This window comes from Dasypus novemcinctus, chromosome 19 (genome assembly GCF_030445035.2).
Source record: "Dasypus novemcinctus isolate mDasNov1 chromosome 19, mDasNov1.1.hap2, whole genome shotgun sequence".
In the NCBI taxonomy this organism is placed as follows: domain Eukaryota; kingdom Metazoa; phylum Chordata; class Mammalia; order Cingulata; family Dasypodidae; genus Dasypus; species Dasypus novemcinctus.
The window spans coordinates 16,391,958-16,409,838 of NC_080691.1; the positions used below are offsets into that span (position 1 = coordinate 16,391,958).

The 17,881-nt window shown below is 59.5% G+C and overlaps 1 protein-coding gene across 13 annotated transcripts in view; it reads left to right on the forward strand.

Annotated features, from left to right (window-relative positions):
* Positions 1 to 734: 734 nt before the first annotated feature.
* Positions 735 to 17,881, forward strand: part of SCARB1 (scavenger receptor class B member 1) — a 73,073-nt gene continuing 55,926 nt past the window's right edge. For 5 of the 13 annotated variants that reach the window (XM_071209747.1, XM_058281227.1, XM_071209749.1 and 2 more), the window contains exon 1: positions 7,236 to 7,403. In XM_071209747.1, coding sequence (XP_071065848.1) covers positions 7,251 to 7,403 — 153 coding nt within the window. In that variant the 5' untranslated portion in view covers positions 7,236 to 7,250. Of the gene's footprint in view, positions 2,068 to 2,656; positions 3,308 to 3,612; positions 3,683 to 4,024; positions 4,124 to 5,269; positions 5,519 to 7,235; positions 7,404 to 17,881 lie in introns of those variants that run through there. The other 8 variants (XM_071209751.1, XM_058281233.2, XM_058281228.2 and 5 more) reach the window with 6 other exon arrangements.

The window sequence follows — 17,881 nt, forward strand, 5'->3', positions numbered from 1 at the left end:
ACGAGGCCTGGCTCCTCGAGGTCCGTAAGTCGTGGCCTTGGTTGAACTAGGTATTAGCGTCGTTCCTGGCCCAGGCCCCGCCGGGGCTTTACTGGATAAGGTGCCCGCTGTGCAGGGAGCTGGGGGGGCGGCGCATGCCATCGCCAGGCTTAAAACCCTGCAGCGGCCTTCTGGAAGCCCCGGAGTCCAATCCAGTCTCCCCAGCACGACTCCACGGCCCCTCAGAAGCCCCCTGCCGCCTTCCCCATCCTGGCACCCCCTCCCCATTCCCCTAGCTCCAGCTGCCGTCGCTTTCCTTGAGCTCTTTTTTTTTATTTTTTATTTTTTAAAGATTTATTTTTTACTTATTTCTCCCCCCCCCCCGCCCCATTGTCTGCTCTCCGTGTCCATTCGCTGTGTGCTCTTCTGTGACCGCTTTTATCCTTATCAGCGGCACCGGGAATCTGTTTCTTTTTGCTGCGTCATCTTGCTGCGTCAGCTCTCCGTGTGTGTGGCACCATTCCTGGGCAGGCTGCACTTTCTTTCGCGCTGGGCGGCTCTCCTTACGGGCGCACTCCTTGCGCGTGGGGCTCCCCTACGCGGGGGACACCCCTGCGTGGCACGGCACTCCTTGCGCGCATCAGCACTGCGCATGGGCCAGCTCCACACGGGTCAAGGGGGCCCGGGGTTTGAACCGTGGACCTCCCATATGGTAGATGGACGCCCTAACCACTGGGCCAAGTCCGTTTCCCTCCTTGGGTTCCGACAGGCCAAGCCACGCAGGCACGTCCCCCGCTGCGCCCACGGTGCCCTGCGCAGCGCCTGGCGCACAGTAGGCACTCAGTTCAACACGGGTGGAGTGAACGTAAGAGCACACGTGCGCCCCGGCCTGTTCCCACGGTGCAGGCCAGCCGGCAGCAGACCAGCAGACGGCGAAACCCCTTAGTTCCTCCCAGGGCGCTTGGCCTCCTCCTTCCCCCGCGTCCCCCTGCCCCCTCTTCCGTTCTCTCTGCTTCCTTCCTCTTTGCCCCGTCTCCAGGTTTGTCCTGTCTCCCAGCAAGCAGCAAGGACACCCGCGGTCTAGCTCGCGCTCGGAGCTGACCTGGTTCCGGCCCCTGCTCTCCCCGCGCTGCCTCTAATCAGCTCCGGCAGCTTCCACGCGACGTCTCGGCTGACCCCCGGGTTGGGTGCCCGCCTGTGGAGAAGGCCCCGTCCAGCCTTTATGGAGCATGGAACCCCGGGCCAGGCTCCTTGCCAAGTAACCCGCTCCCCCTGACAACCTCTCGAGGCAGGCCCTCTTCATGCCATCTCCATTTCACAGATGAGAACGCTGAGGCACGGAGAGGTGAAGCCACTTGCCTGAGGCCACACAGCGGGGCGGCTGCAGGGGCTCACGCCATCATCAGCTCATGTTGGTTGAGGGCCTCCTGTGCGCTAGGAGCCGGGGGTTCAGCCGTGCGCAAGAGAGAGCTGTTTTCTTCCCGGGGGGATGGGAGGGAGTAAGACGCACGTGTGGACGGTGCAGAGTGTTGGACGGTGGTAAGTGCGGGGGAGAAAATAAAGCAGGGGAGGAGGCGGGCGCGGGCTGGGCTCGTCCTGTTAGAGGGGTGGGCGGGGGGAGGGCCTGGCGAAGCGAGTGACCTGGGGCAGGCCTTGGAGGAACGGAGAGCAAGCCAGTTGGCGGCAGGGACAGGGGCTGCGAGGGCAGGCGGGGGGCGGAGGCCTCGTGGGCACGGGGGGGCTTTGACTCCTCCTCCAGGTGAGGTAGGCATCATGGGAGGCTTAACCCCGGGCCTCCCTGACCCGTGTGGAGCTGGCCATGCGCAGTGCTGATGCGCGCAAGGAGTGCCCTGCCACGCAGGGGTGTCCCCCGCGTAGGGGAGCCCCACGCGCAAGGAGTGCACCCCGTAAGGAGAGCCGCCCAGCGCGAAAGAAAGTGCAGCCTGCTCAGGAATGGCACCGCACACATGGAGAGCTGACACAGTAAGATGACACAACAAAAAGAAACACAGATTCCCGTGCCGCTGATAAGGATACAAGGAGTCACAGAAGAACACACAGAGAATGGACACAGAGAGCAGACAACTGGTGAGGGGGGAGGACGGAGAGAAAAAAAAAATCTTTAAAAAAAAAATCAATTTTAGGGCATTTTCATCACCCCCAAAAGAAAGCTCAGACCCCTCAGCAGTTCCTCCCCGTTCCCACCACCCCTCTGCTGGTAGCCCCTTGTGACAGATTGGCCAGTACCAGATATTTTATATAAACACTAGAAGTGGTCCCTTGTGTCTGGTTTATCTCACTTAGCATTTTTCAAGTTTCGTCCACATATAGCCTGTCTCAGAGTTTCACTCCATTTCTGTTTTTCTTGTGGTGCTGGGGCCAGAACCCCCGACCTCATCTGCGGGAAGCCGGTGCTTAACCCATGAGCCACACTGGCTCCACGAGCTTCCTTTTTTTTTTTCAGATTTACTTTTGACTTCATTTATTTATTCCGCCCACCCCTTGTTGGCGTTTGCTATCTGTCAGCTCTCCGTAGTGTGGGCCGTCAGCTCCCCACGGCGTGGGCCAGCTCACCTGCACCAGGAGGCTCTGGGAATTGAACCTGGGACCTCCCGTATGGTAGGCGGGGGCCCAATCCCCTGAGCCACCTCCGCCGCCCTGGCCTCCCTCCTTTTAGGCTGAACGCTGTTCGTCAGGCGACTAGCCCACAGTTTGCTCCCCAGCTGTCACCACCGCCACCTCCCGGCTGCTGTGGACTCCGGGGCCTGGTTTCCAGGTGGACAGAACCCTTTTCTCTTGGGGCTGCACCTAGGAGAGGGCTGGGGGCCGCCGGGTACTTGCGTTGAGCCTTTGGAGGAGCCCCCATGCTGTGCCCCCAGCAGGACCCCAGGGGCCAGGGTCTCCCCATCTTCGCCCACCCCTGTCATCATCTGTCCTTTTGATCAGGAGGGTCTGGGTGGGAGACCTGATCGGACGTGCTTATCACCTGTGCCGATAACATGGAAATTTTTTCTTCACATCATTTTTAGTTTATTTTTAAAAGATTCATAGACCACCCAAAATGTTACATTAGAAACTTCAGGAGGTTCGCAATTCTCGTCAATGACCTTTCCCGCCTGGGGCTTGCCTCGCCTCCCTCCACCGAGGCCTCTGCGGGGCGCCGGCCGCCCTTCTCCCGAGGCCGCCCCGGCAGTGACGCACCTCGGCAAGGTCGCCGTGGCCCGGTCTTTCATCTCCGTGGCCCGGTCTTTCATCTCCGCTCTCCTCTGGTCAAGCGGCGACGTGGACTGGCCCAAGGGCACTCCGCACGGCCTTGGGGCTCTTTTGGGTAAACACTGCTTACATTTGGACCTTGAAGGCTTGGTAAGCAGTGGAAGTTAGGTGGGGTGATGGTCAGGGCCAGCGGGTCCTTGCAGGGGGCGGGGGTGGGGGGCCGAGGAAGGGGGAGACGCCAGGCCCGTGTTCCCTCTCTTGGGTCATCTCCAAATACCGGAAACGCCAGGTCCAGCAGGACCCTCCCCAGAGCTCAAGACCGGTGAGGGCCTGAGGGAGCACAGCGAAACGGCAGGAATCAAAGGACTGACGAATTAATTAGCTGATTAAAGTATTCACGGAGGACCTACTGTGTGCTAGGCATACGTCATTGAGCAAAAACAGGCCAGCCTCCGTCTCTGGGATGCTTCGGGAGACCAACAGGTGACAGGTAAACGAGACGATGGGGCCCTGGGTTAAACGGGAGGGGCTTTCTGAGGAGGGGCTTTGGGCTGAGGTCTGAAAGGGGAGGAGCCAGTGATGGGAGGATCTGGGGAAGAGCATCCCAGGCAGGGGAACAGCAAGTGCAAAGGCTCAGAGGCAGGACAGAGCCGGGGATGTCCAAGGAACAGCGAGAAGGCCCTGCAGGCTGGGAGCAGAGGCGCAGGGGGCAGGTGGGGCCGAGAGGTGGGCTGGGGCCGGCTCCCGCAAGTAGAATCCACCAACGCCAGGAATGCTGGCCACACTCCGGGCAGTGCTCCTCAGGTGCCGTCCCATTTCTCCACCCTCACAGCACACCGTGGAGAGAGGTTCTTCTCATGACCCCCGCTTTAGAGGAGCTCACTAGGATGCTTCAGACGCCACCGCCATGCTGCCACGCACCCTGATCCAGGTCAGATATTGGGGCCCCCACACCTGGGCCCACTGGACAGTGCCGGGCAGGGCAGGCTGGCCGCACATAGTAGGTGCTCAATAAAGAGTGATCCGGGCCCGAGCCCGTAGCTTCAGGATGGGCCTGGAGAATGCCGCTTCCTGCGGGGGTTGAATAAGCGTTTCAGAGGCCCCCTTCTCAGCCCTCAAGGACTGGCCCGGCTTACCTGAGCCCGGGGGCAAAGCCAGGACACCTGAGCCCGTGTGGCCAGGGTGCGTCCCTCGTCCTCTCAGCAGCCCCATCTAGAAAATGAGAACATTGGCCTATACTGTGGGCTGAAAACTCGGACGTGGGGGGAGGTGGGCAGTGGGGGTGGTGGAGGAGCGCCGCTGGGCAGGCGCCCGTGGAAGCCAGCCGGGCGCGTGCGCGCTCAGGGCCGCCCCCTGACTTGAGTTCTCCCGTACTTCGTCACTGCCATCACCCCGCTGCGGACTTGCCAGGCTTGTTCATCTTCTCTCATCTCCTTCACAAAGCAGGGATTTGGTTTGGTTGACCTTCATCCCTCCGTGCCTCAGTTTTCCTTATTTGAGTACAAAGTATTTGGCCCGGCTCCAAGAAGCTCCACAGTCATTCATTCTAAAACAGTTACTGCGAAGAGGCCACTAGCTGCCAGGCCGTGTTCCAGGTCTGGGGACCTCGCGGCGAGGCGGGGAGGCGTTCTAGAACAGGGAAGAGGGAAGGGGATCTCGGCAGGGGAGGAGGAGGAAGAGGTGGACCTGGAGAGGAGGGGGAGGGGAGAAAGAGGGAAAAGAGGGGCCAAGGAGGGGGCGCGCAGCCAAGCCAGGAGAGGAAACCTGGACGTGGGGCCTGGGGCGGCCTGGGGGGCGTGTCCGGGCGGGCGTGGCCCCGCCCCTCCCCGCCGCCCTCGTCCAGGACCCGCCCACCTCCCCCGCCCACCCTGCTCCCAGGCCCCGCCCCCACCACCCTTTCCCAGGATCCGCCCCTCTCCCCCAGGCCCCGCCCCGGCCCCGCCCGCGCCCAGGCCCCGCCCCGCCCAGGCCCCGCCCCCGCCCCAGGCCCCCGCCCCCGCCCTTGGCGCCCGCGCGGTTCCGCCTGCCCGGGGCGGCGCGGGGGCGGTGCGGCCGCGGGGGCGATGGCGCATAAAGCCGCGGGCCGCCAGCCGGGCCGCTTCTCCGCGCGCCGCCGCCGCCGCCGCCTGCGTGTCCGGAGCCGCCGGAGCCGCCCGCGTCACCGCCGCCGTCCCCTCCCCGGCCGCCGGGGCGCGCAGACATGGGCAGCCGCGCCCGAGCCCGCTGCGCGGCCGCGGCGCTGGGGCTCACCGGGCTGCTGTGCGCCGTGCTGGGCGCCGTCATGATCGTGGCCGTGCCCGAGATCATCACGAAGATGGTCCTCAAGGTGGGTGAGGGGCCCGGCTGGGGGCGCCCCCCGCGGCGGCGGAGGGAGGCCCGACCCCTGCGCGCCCGCTGGAGGGTCCGGGGCCCAGGACGCGCCGGGGCGAGGGCACCCGGCCGCGCGGGGCCCGGAGGAGCCGGGACCGGCCGGCACGCCTCGCTCCTGCCGCACCCGCAGCAGGGTCTGCCCAGGTGGGGGCTGCGGGTGCCAGTTCCTGTGGGCCCTGCGAGGACCGAACTTTCCATACATGTGCTTCAGCGAGTGCCCCAGGCGTCCGGAACCCCCAAGACAGAAAGGTGCTTCCTGGCGCACGTTGGAAGCGCCAAACTGCTTTTCTCCCCTTGAGCACTCTGGCGAGCGCCAGCCGGAGGCGACACCCCATGGCCCTCGGAATCCTTTCGAGCCTTTTGAGCCAAGGGCCCTCTGTCTCTGTTCCGTTTGCTCTTTTAACCTGGGGACCGATGAAGGCCTTCAGCTGACCCCCAGACCCCCAGACCTCCCCTGCCCCGTCTGGCGGGGTGGCCTGCTTGCCATTGAGCCAGCACCCTGCAGTGTCCCCGAGGGGAAACCGAGGCTTGCCTTTGCCCAAGGTCCTGTCGTAACCGGCCAGGAATGGAGATGGGGGCCTTGTCACTCTGTTTCCCCTACCTCTGCTTCTTTTTTTTTTTTTTTTCTTAATTGTAGGGACTTGTCCCCATTGTCTGTCCCTGCTCCCATGCCCAGCACAAGGCTCGGGGAATGAATGAATGAATGAGTGAACGAATGAAGGGTGCATCTGCTTGGTCCCGACGTCTTGGGACGCGGTGGGCTTTACGGATGGGGCAGTGTTTGGCATTTCTCAGGGTCTCCGGGTGAGTCATCTATCTCGACCACGTGCTGTCATTCCTAGATTTTTGTTTTTCCACATTTTGTCCTGTTAAATCCTGTAATCGGGCTGCGAGGAGGTCGGCTGAGGCTGACACCACGTTCCTCCCGGTGGCAGAGAAGCCACCCCTAAGGGTGGCAGAGCTGGTCTTCCTGTCCCAGGGAGGCTAAGGAGTGTTTCTGTTACGCTTTGCAGAGTCAACCGGGACAGCTTTAGCTCAGTGAAAGTCTTTCCAGAACGCCTGCTGCTGTTGTGGTTTCGGTAAAGCCGTGCGCACACAGCCCCATGCTGGCTCTCTCATGGCATCTCGGAGAAGCTGTCACTTCGCTGGTGGCTCTGTGCAAAGAACCGCTTGTGTCTTGCGGGGTGTGGGAGTAGGTGAGACTTGCACTAGATGAAGAGTGTTGTCAGCCCAGTAATTCTTGGACTTATTTCGGGGTGTTTTATTTCTAAGGCTGTTCATCAGGTGAAGGATGTCGGTGGTGTTTGTGTGTCCGCGTGTGTGTGTATGCATGTGTGTGTGTATGCATATGTGTGTGTATGCATGTGTGTACATGCCACCTGATTTCCCACTCTGGGAAAACCACTTTGTCCCCGGTTATCCTGGAGCTGGGATCTCTGGCTTTGAAGTGGAGCGAGAGCCTCCTAGCACTCTTTGTTAGTAACGCAGGCGCGGGCTGGGTGGCGTGGAAGCAGGAAGACTGCCCTGCCCAAACCCACCGTTCCTAGGGCGGCCCGGCCGGGTCCCTGGCCACGTGCCTTCCTGAGGAAGAATTCCGCCTGTGTTGAGGGGCCCGAGCCGCCCTGGCTCCGGCGTGGGAGCGGTAGCGCAGGACCGCCCGCCGGCATTTTCTTTGGCTGCACGCACCCATGTGCAACTTGAATGGGAGGCTTGTGCTTCTTTATTCATCTTTCCCCTTTACTGGGGCAGCTGTGGGTTCAAGAACCATCAGGCATCAACTGCAGGATTCCCCTCGCCGCCTCCCCGCCACCCTGCTTGGTGTGGGACCTTCGTTACAGTTGGTGAGAGCACCTTGTTATCACTGTGCTATTAATTCAAGCCCATGGTTTAACTTGGGGTTTACTGTGTAGGGTAGTTCCATGGATTTTTAAAAAGTTTATTCTGTTACCATATAGACAATCTGATATTTTCCCTTTTAGTCACATTCCGAGGTACATTTCAGTGCCATTAAAAGCGTCCACAGGGTTGCGTAGCTGTCACCGCCATCCATTACCAAAACATTTCCATCATTCCCAACAGGAGCCCTGGACCCCCCCCCTCCGCCCCGTCCCCTGGTAACCTGTATTCTAGACCGAGACTCTATGAATTTGCTTATTGTAATTGCTTTTTTTTAGGTTCATTTTTGTAGGCTTTTTTGGTTCATTGGAAAGGTCTGTATATATAAAAGACATGACTTTTGGCTTGTGTGAAAAAGTTTAAACAGAGGAAAAAAGAGAAACTTCCCTCCCACTGTATTTCCTCTTCAGATGTCACAACTGGCATTAGCATGTATTTTTTAGACCTTTTTTAATACGTCATGAGCACATATGGGTAGTATTAATATGTATTTACATACATTGAAGTCTACCATATATAAATATCCTGCAGTTAGCTTTCAATTCAGTGAATAGCTTGGGTGATTTTTCCCACCTGAGAACATACATTCCCCCCCAGCTTCTGTAGCCTTATTTATTTAACTGTTTTTTGCTTGACTGACAATTTTCTCATCATCTTTGTGTGCTTAAGTGGTGGCTACTTCTCTTGGGCCGATTTCTAGGAGTGGAGCTTCTTCTGCTGGGCTTGAATTTGGATAAATATCACCAACTGGCCCGTCTGGAAAGCTCAACCGCTTACACTTTCACCACCAGCGTATGAAAATGCCCACTTCCCCACGTCGTGCCCGTCACCGGGGTTGTGACTTTTTTGTTAGCCCGACGGCTTTGATTTACATTTCTCAGGGTGCTGACCAGGTGGGAGGCCGTGATTCATTTCGAAACCCGTGTCCGTTTCTGGGAGCCGCGGGTTCTGGGCCTGCCTGTGCCCTTTGCTTGCTGAGGGTCTCGGGCAGCTGCGATTCCTCTCCCAGCTGCCGTTTCTTCCGTTCTAGACCGGGGGTGAGCCCTGGTGACCTCCTGCGGGGTTAGAAGGTAGGAGGAGATTCCCCGGGGGGGCACAAGGCCACGGGTCGGCCACGGTTCTCCCTGGAACCCGACACCGGGGGCGCGGAATAGGCCGAGGCAGTGGTGTTTCCTTCCTATGGATAAGGAAACTGAGGCACAGCGGAGCGGGCAGCTGGCCCAGGCTTACACGGCTTTGGCAGGGCTGGGCCGGAGTCCCGATGCCTGACCCTGGTCTGGGCTGCCTGGCACCGTAGACCAGCTCGGGAACAGCAACTACAGGGGCCACCGACCTGGACTGAGGGGTGACCCTGCGCCTTCCCGGGCGATCCCGCCTGACTTCCCGGCCTTTTGAGGTTGCTGCTGAAATCGTTACCCCGTTTTCCCGGCGCCCGCGTCGAGGTGCAGGAAGCAGATCAGCAGGCCCGGTGGGGCTCTGGGATTGGTTTCTGATCTCTGAGTTTTGCCCGTGGGGTTGAGAGGCCTGGGGGTGTGCTCCTGGCTTGTAGTGTGTGTGTGTGTGTGTGTGTGTGTGTGTGAGGCTCTTGCTCTGACCTCTGTGGCGGCCTCTCCTTCCTTGTGCTTTTCGGGCTGGGCTGGGGCATGTGTGCCAGGGGGTGGCAGAACTTAAAACCGGTGGCTGGCTGTTTAGGTGGGTTCCCTCCTCCTCTCCACCGTCTGCAAGTGTGTCTGCAGGCCTCGGGACCTCTGGGGGATTTCTCTTTGAGGACAGCCCTCTACATTGATTTCATGACCCACCGAAGGGGGGGATCTGGGGTTTGACAGACCCTGCCTGAGAGCAAGTGCGGAAGCAGCCTCGAGATGGTGGGACACACCTCGGTTCCCATCAAGAAGGGGATGGGAAATAAAGTGGAGCGCTTCATCTGACGGCTTTCTGGACAAGGAACTAGATGTGTGTATGTTTTAGCACCGAGAGGTTGCAAAACACATTACTGAGTGACAAAAGCTGTAGTGCTACTTATAATGTAGGTATTTTCAGTGTGCTGGTAAAAGCACAGAAAAAGATGTGGAAGGATGTGCACCAGACTGGCAAAAGTGGATAGTCCGAGAGGAGGGGGCAGGGGCCTGGGGTCCTGGCCAAAGGGAGACTTTATCTGTGATGCTCCTATTTTCTTTTTTTTTTTTTAAATGAAGAGGATAGATTCTGTATTACCTGTGTATTGGTTTCCTACAACTACTCTAACAAGTACCACCAACTACATGGGTTAAAACCACAGAAATTTATTCCCTCTCAGTTCTCGAGGCCAGAAGATCTAGGTGTGGGAAGACTCTGGGGGAGGGTCCTACCTGGCTTCAATGGGCTTCTGGAGTGGCTGGCCTTCCCCGGCCTTCCCTGGCCTTCCTTAGCCTTCCCTGGCCTTCCTTAGCCTTCCCTGGCCTTCCTTAGCCTTCCCCGGCCTTCCCCGGCCTTCCTTAGCCTTCCCTGGCCTTCCTTAGCCTTCCCTGGCCTTCCTTAGCCTTCCCTGGCCTTCCCCAGCCTTCCTTAGCCTTCCCTAGCCTTCCCTGGCCTTCCTTAGCCTTCCCTGGCCTTCCTTAGCCTTCCCTGGCCTTCCCCGGCCTTCCTTAGCCTTCCCCGGCCTTCCCTGGCCTTCCTTGGCCTTCCCTGGCCTTCCTCGGCCTTCCTCGGCCTTCCCTGGCCTTCCCCGGCCTTCCCTGGCCTTCCTTAGCCTTCCCTGGCCTTCCTTAGCCTTCCCTGGCCTTCCTTAGCCTTCCCTGGCCTTCCTTAGCCTTCCCCGGCCTTCCCCGGCCTTCCTTAGCCTTCCCTGGCCTTCCTTAGCCTTCCCTGGCCTTCCTTAGCCTTCCCTGGCCTTCCCCAGCCTTCCTTAGCCTTCCCTAGCCTTCCCTGGCCTTCCTTAGCCTTCCCTGGCCTTCCTTAGCCTTCCCCGGCCTTCCCCGGCCTTCCTTGGCCTTCCCTGGCCTTCCTCGGCCTTCCTCGGCCTTCCCTGGCCTTCCCCGGCCTTCCCTGGCCTTCCTTCCTGGCCGGTGGCTGCGTCACTACAGTGTCCACCTCCCTCTCTCCTGGCCCTTCCCCCGTGCCACCTCTTCTCACGAGGACACTGTTAGTGGACTTAGGACCCTCCTAATCTAGGAAGACATCATCTTAACTTGATTACATCTCAAAGACCCTAATTCCAAATAAGGTCGCCTTCGCACGTACCTGGGCTTGGGGCTTCCACACTTCAACCCACTACCGTGTGCGCAACTAAAAATGAGTCATGGGAAGACACAGCGTTCCCCCAGAGACCCGTCCAATGAGCTGGACTCCAGGGGAGGCACCCCTGGGTTTGAGGTCTTGGGGAAGAAACCAAGAAACTGATTTCTTCTCCTTCCCCCAGGGGGTCAGATTGGCTGAGAGGCGTTCAGGCTAAAGGAGCCGAGGGGCGTGATTGTGAACTTCACGTTGGCCGTTGGCGAGGGGCTCACGGCGTGCCAGGCGGGGCGTCTTACGCCTTTCGAAGGGCATCTTGTTTGGTCCCGTGACACGTCTCGCCGTCTCATTGTCACGGACCGTTGAGGAGACAGCAGTGACCCTGCGGGGGTGTGTGTGAAGCTGTCCCGAGGCCAGCCCCCCGAGGAAGGCGCTCTGGGGTCTGCCACCTGGCACGGAGCCTGGCACGCACGGCCCTCGAGGATTTGAATGGCTAACAGGCCGGGGACGCTCTGAGGTTTCAGCGGGCCTCTGGCCACCAGGGGAGGTCCGGTCGTCACCAGTGGCCGAGGCCCCTCCCTGCAGAGGCTGGAGTCCAGGGCACGGCCGCCGCGCACGGTGGTGGGTCCACGTGGGCCTTCCCCGTCGGGGGGACCTGTCCCCTCTGCCCAGGTTGCCCAGGTTGGATTCCGCCTCGGGCATCCTCCACTAGTTTTTCTGAAGGCGTCCTCCCACCTGCGATCCCCGTCTCCATAAACGGCGCCTCTGTCTGTGGACCCAGGTGTAGAGGGGGCAACCTTGGGCCACCCTTGTCTGCACACCTTTCCTGCTACCCCAATGGCTAGTCCGTCGGCAGGTCTTGCTTGCTCTTGCCTCACAGCATATCTTTATTTTTAAAATTTCTCCCACCACCCCCCGCCAGTTGTCTGCTCTCTGTGTCCATTCGCTGTGTGTTATTCTGTGACCGCTTCTATCCTTATCAGCGGGACCAGGAATCTGTGTTTCCTTTTGTTGCGTCATCTTGCTGCGTCAGCTCTCTGTGTGGGTGGCACCATTCCTGGGCAGGCTGCACTTTCTTTCGCGCTGGGTGGCTCTTCTTATGGGGAGCACTCCTTGCACGTGGGGCTCCCCTATGCGGGGGACACCCCTGCGTGGCAGGGCCCTCCTTGCATGCATCAGCACTGCGCATGGGTCAGCTCCAAATAGGTCAAGGAGGCCTGGGATTTGTATTGCATACCTCCCATATGGTAGGCGGACTCCCTATCCACTGGGCCAGGTCCGCGTCCTGCATATCTTGAATCTGACCCCTTCTCAGCATCTCCACTGCCACAGACATGCCCGCCTCCTGCTTGGACGGTTGCAGTAGCCTCTTCTCAGCTCTCCTGCCTCTTTCCAGCCCCCTAAGTTCTGTTCTCCGTGGTGGTTTTCCTTGTGGAAACACTAGTTGAATCATGTACCCCACCTCCTGCTCCAAACCCTTCAGCTTCCCCGTCTTGCTCTGAGTGGACACTAGGGTCCTCTCGGTGGCCTCAGAGCCCCTCGAGCTGCCCCGCGTGCTGTCTCCCCGACCTCCTCAGCTCCCCTGCTTGCTCCCTCTCGGCCTTGCTGGTTTCCTCGACTCCCCGAGCTCACCGCGCCCACTCCCCGTTCAGGGTCTCCGGCCTGCTTCCCCTCCGCCTGGACGGAGGCTCCCACTTCCCTGGATGTCGCCCTGCACCACGGCCTGTTTCTTTGTCCATTCTTGTTCTCCCTCATGAGGGGAATGCCCACTGGGGGGGCTTTATTTGTCCTGGTCACTGCAGTGTTCCCAGGAGCCAGGGCAGACCCTCGACTGCTAGCAGCAGGGTGGCGGAACGAAATGGACGGTGAGTGCTTAGAGATAGGGTTGTTTCTTTTTTTAAATTTTTTTATTTATTTCTCCCCTGCAAGGAAGGCAAGGGAAGGCCAGGGAAGGCCAGCCACCCTAGAAGCTCGTCGAGGCCAGGAAGGACCCTCCCCCAGAGAGGGTGGCCGTGCCTGCCTCTACACTCTGTGTCCATTCGCTGTGCATTCTTCTGTGTCTGCTTGTTTTCTCCTTAGGCAGCTCCGGGAACTGATCCTGGGACATTCCGGAGTGGGAGAGAGGCAATTACTCTCTTGCACCACCTCAGCTCCCTGTTCTTCTACGTCTTCTTATTCTCTCTCCGCTGTGTCTCTTGTTGCGTCATCTTGCTGCGCCAGCGCTCGGCATCGGCCGGCACTCCTGCGCGGCGCTGCATTCCCTGTGTGTGCCGGCACTCTGCGTGGGCCACCTCACCGCGTGGGCCAGCTTGCCTTCACCAGGAGGCCCTGGGCATCGAACCCTGCACCTCCTACATGGTAGACAGGAGCCCAATTGGTTGAGCCATGTCTGTTTCCCAGGGTCATTTCTTTACCCTTCCCTGCCTCCCCTGCCCCCGCCCCAATCCACATAGTGGCCTCAGCCGCTGTCCCCATTGCTTTATGTCCTCGGGCACGTCTTTGCCTGTCAGTTGAAGGATGGGTGCTATGTACTCGAAAGCGTCCTTAAAAAGAAAAATAATTAAAAGAGAGAGAAGGTGGGGGCCGATGATCGCTAATGGAGAACTGTTCTGTTCTGCACGTATTGCCGTTTAATTGCGAATCCAAGTGGCTGCTGTGGCTTCGGGTGTTTGAAATGGAAGTCCAGAGAGGTGTTAGGTGCTAGGTGATTGCCCCGGTCACACGGCTCAGAGCTGAGGGCACCAGGACCTGAACTCGGGCCAGACCCCGAGGCTCCGGCTGGCCCACCCCTCGGCCGCGATGCCCTCCTGCGCTCCCCGTTTCCTAGCAGCTCTCCTCGATACCCGGAGGCAGGGCCGGGCCCTTTCCGGATCCTCTTCTCGGGCGGCCTCCCCTTTTCTCCTGCTCCTCCTCGGCCAGCGGGTCCCTGCAGGCCCTTTCTCTCGTACTCACCTCTTCCCAGTGGCGGGGGCAGAGTCCACTCGCCGTCTGCTTTCCTGGGTGCCATTTGGTAGAGCCAGGGGTGCGTTCCGTGATCGCAGGCGCCACGTGCAGCCCAGCTAGGCCCTTTCCCGCCCGTGCCCGACCCCCGGGCTCGAGAAAGCCCCCCGGTCGACTCTCAGGGGGTGGCACGGCCTCCCGGGTGGCCGCTTGCTCCCCCGCCGTCGTTGCTCCCGGAAGCCCCGGGCCGGGCAGCGGGCAGCGCCGCGTGGGGGCTCCCCAGCCCGCGGCCCGGACCGCAGGTGTGGGCCTGGCTCCGTTTCGCTTCTCGTCCTCCTTCCTGTCCTCTGACTTCCGTCCCCCGCCACGAGAGAGGGCTCGCCTCAGCAGTGCCGCGCTCCCAGCAGAGAAACATGGGGCTATTTTGAGGTTCCTGAGCCTGGTTCATTTTTGCTTCCCTCTTCGCTCTTTTTTTTTTTTTATTAAAGTTTTAAAGTTTATTAAGTTTAAAGATTCCATATTCTTGCCAGTTACCTTTTTAAAAAAATCGCAAAGCAACATACGATAAAAAAAATTAGCAATAAAATAAAAAGTAAACCTCTTCTCCATTCCTCCTCACTCATCCCTCCATTTCGCAGAGGTAATAACTTCTAACAGTTTCGGGTATTTCTGCCCAGTCCAGACACCACAGTCTCAATTCAGCAATTTAAAGTGTTGAGTCCTGAATACTAACCAAATCTATGACCTTGATTTAACGTTATTTGCTCCTGACCTTGAGTGTGTGTGCATGTGCGAATTCCTCCTCCTGTCTAGTATCCCATCCCCCCTCCCTGCCATTGACTGACTGTTTTAGAAGGTGACCTTGGCCTGCCTGGACCTGGAACAAGTTCAGAAGCAGCAATTCCCTGGTGAACCCTTCCGCGGGTCGTGGGAGCTTTCCCTTCTCCCCTCTTTGCTCTTAGGGGACTTGCTTCTCTCCAGCTTTGTGTGTGCACGCGTGTGCATGTGGGGCTGTGTGTGTGTGCACTGTGCACGCACGTGCGGGGCTGTGCGTGTGCATGTGTGTGCACGCGGGCTGTGTTTGCACGTCTGCGTGCCCATGCGGGGCTGTGTGTGCACGCGTGTGTGGGGCTGTGTGTACACGTGTGTGTGCGTGCGTGTGGATGTGTATGCATGCACGTGCGGGGCTGTGTGTGCACGTGTGTGGGGTTGTGTGCGCATGTGTGCGTGCGCGTGTCGACATGCCCGCTCTGCTGCCCGGCCCTCCCGACCTTCCTGGAATGCTGGGCACTGGCCGTGCCTCCGCCGAGACATCTGCCTGGCTGAGCCGGCGCGCGACCACGCAGAAGCGCGGCTGCCTGGCATGACCGCGGGCACCTCTTCACTTCCAGCTGGGGGAGGGGCGGGCTGCGGGGGCACTGGCCGAGCAGAGGCTTTTTCCTTGGCGGCATCGTGGTCTGGCTGGAGAGCTGCCCCGGGAGCTGGGCCCTGCTTCTCCGGGTCCTTCCGGGGCCCACCATGCCCAGGGGCTGAGGGCCGCTGCGCCCAGGGCCGGGGGCGCTTGGGACGTTGCCACGGGGCTCCGCCACGAGACTCAGCCCGGCTGGGGGGTGGGTTCGGGTCCCTGACCTTGGAGCTGGAGGGGCCAGTTCAGGTGTCTTTGCTCCAGGCTTCGGGGGCCTGCTGCGGCGCAGTGCACGGCCACCGTGCAGGGACCTCAGCCGGAGGCCCGGGGAGACAGATGGACACACAGGGAAGCCTGCTCTTTCCGTCTCTGTTCAAACCTGACCTTGGCCTCCCTGGCCGGGGAGTGGGAGGCTGGAGCTGAATTACAGAGAGAAACAAAAACCGCCGGAAAGGCTCACCCTTGCCTTCCGAGCTGGAAATTTATGGGCTGCAAATGGGGGTTGATCTCGCTCCTCTGCCCCTGGGAAGACTGGGGGCCCTCCCGCCCCGCCCCTCCCCTGCCCTCACCTGCCCGAGGCTGGCTCCTCCCTCCCCCCAGCCTGCTCCTGGTGGGGGGTGGGGGCGTGGGGGCCGGCAGCTGGGGAGGGGGAAGGAACGGGCGGCCCACCCTTGTTTACTTCCTGGCATTGGGGTCAGGTTCCTTCCACCCCCTGGGAGGTGGGAGGCGGCTCTGGGGACGCTTGCCCCGCCCCCCCCACCCGGGCACCCGCCTCCGTGCGCTCGGCCGCTGCCCCTTCCCTTGCTGACCTCCTGGCAGGTCCCAGGCCTGGCCTCGGACCTCTCCCGGGTGATCTCGTCCCATCCTGGCCGCTCCTGGTCTCCCGTGGTCTCCAGCGTCCAGGGGCCCACTTCCAGCCTGGACCCCCGCTTCCCGGGCCCACCGGGCAGGCGCCTGCGCGTCCGCGCCGCGGCCCCAGGCCGGGAGGCCCTCTGTCCGTCTCGTGTCCAGCGCTCGGGTCGTACAGCCCCGTCTTGGAAGTAGAGGCCAGAATCCGTCCCTAGTGTGCACGTCCCCGCCACTGCCGGTGGGGCGCCCCGGTCCCACCTGGGTTCCTGCTGCTGCTCCTTGCTGGCCCCCTGCGGCCACCCTGCTTCCTGGGAGGGTGTCGTAAGGCCACAGCCCACGGGCTCCCGTCAAAACGGCAGGAGAGGGAGGCCCGCAGTGGGGCCTTCCAGTCCCCTGCTGTCCCCCGCTGCCGTCCAGCCTCGCCCTTGCCCCCACCGTCTCAGCCTGAGCAGGGCCCTTGCAGCACCCTCTCCTCGCCCTTCCCCCACAGGCTGTGACTCCCACCTCCTGGGGCTCTCTTCAGACCTCGCCTGCTCGCTGAGCACTGAGGCCCACCCTGAGCACCCGCTTTTCTTTTTTTTTTAATTTACTGTACTCTTTAACCTTTTATTCATTGTCCTTTTAAAAAAATTTTTATTGTTATTATTTTGAAGATTTATTTATTTTTTATTTATTTCTCTCCCCTTCTCCCGCCCCCACCCCCAGTTGTCTGCTTTCTGTGTCCATTCGCTGTGTGTTCTTCTGTGACCGCTTCTATCCTTATCAGCGGCACCGGGAATCTGTGTTTCTTTTTGTTGCGTCATCTTGTTGTGTCAGCTCTCTGTGTGCGCCGTGCCATTCCTGGGCAGGCTGCGCTTTCTTTCGCACTGGGCGGCTCTCCTTACTGGGCACACTCCTTGCGCGTGGGGCTCCCCTACGCGGGGGACACCCCTGTGTGGCACGGCGCTCCTTGCGTGCATCAGCACTGCGCATGGGCCAGCTCCACACGGATCAAGGAGGCCTGGGGTTTGAACCGCGGACCTCCCATGTGGTAGCCGGATGCCCTAACCACTGGGCCAAGTCCACTGCCTATTATTATTTTTTAAGGATACATGGATCACACAAAATGTTACATTAAAAAATATAAGAGGTTCCCATATACCCCACTCCCCACCCCCCACTCCTCCCACATCAACCTCTTCATCAGTGCGGCACATTCATTACATTTGGTGAATACGTTTTGGAGGCCTGCTGCACTGCATGGATTATAGTTGACATTGTAGTTTGCACTCTTCCCCAGGCCATTCAGTGGCTTATGGCAGGATATATAATGTCCAGCATCTGACCCTGCAGTATCATTTAGGACAACTCAAAATCCTGAAAATGCCCCCTATCACATCTCTTTTTCCCTCTCCCTGTCCTCAGCAACTACCGTGGCCACTGTCTTGTCTCCTGATCAATGCTAGTTTCTTCTATAACTGGTCACAGTAGTTTTATAGTAGAATACCAGTACATCCACTCTAATCCTTATTTCATTCCTCCATCCTGAGTACCCTGGGGTGGTGATGTCCCCTCCACCTCTAAATCCAGAGGGGGCTCAGATCCCACGTGGCTGGTGATGGATTCTCCTGCTTGCAGCTGTAGGCGCTCTCGGCTCCCTGGTGTGCGGGCTGGCCATCCTCACCTCCCTGTCAGCTGACCTGGGTTTCCCACCCCCTGCACTCCCAGCTCTCCTTGCCCGGCTTTCTTTTTTCTGTAGCCCTTATCACCCTCTAAGACACCAGGTAATTTACTTATGTATCATGCTTATTGTTTTTTTTTTCCCTAACAGCTTTTTGAGACATACCACGATTCACCCATTTAAGATGGACGATTCCGTAGATTTTAGTCTGTCAGAATCGGGCCCAGCACCACTATCAATTTTAGCACATTTTCATGAAGCCCCAAAGAACCTTGTACCCTTTAGCCCCAATGTCCTCGACCCCCCTCCCCACCCGAGACCACCAGCAACTGTTTTCTGTATCTGGACTTTTCTGGATA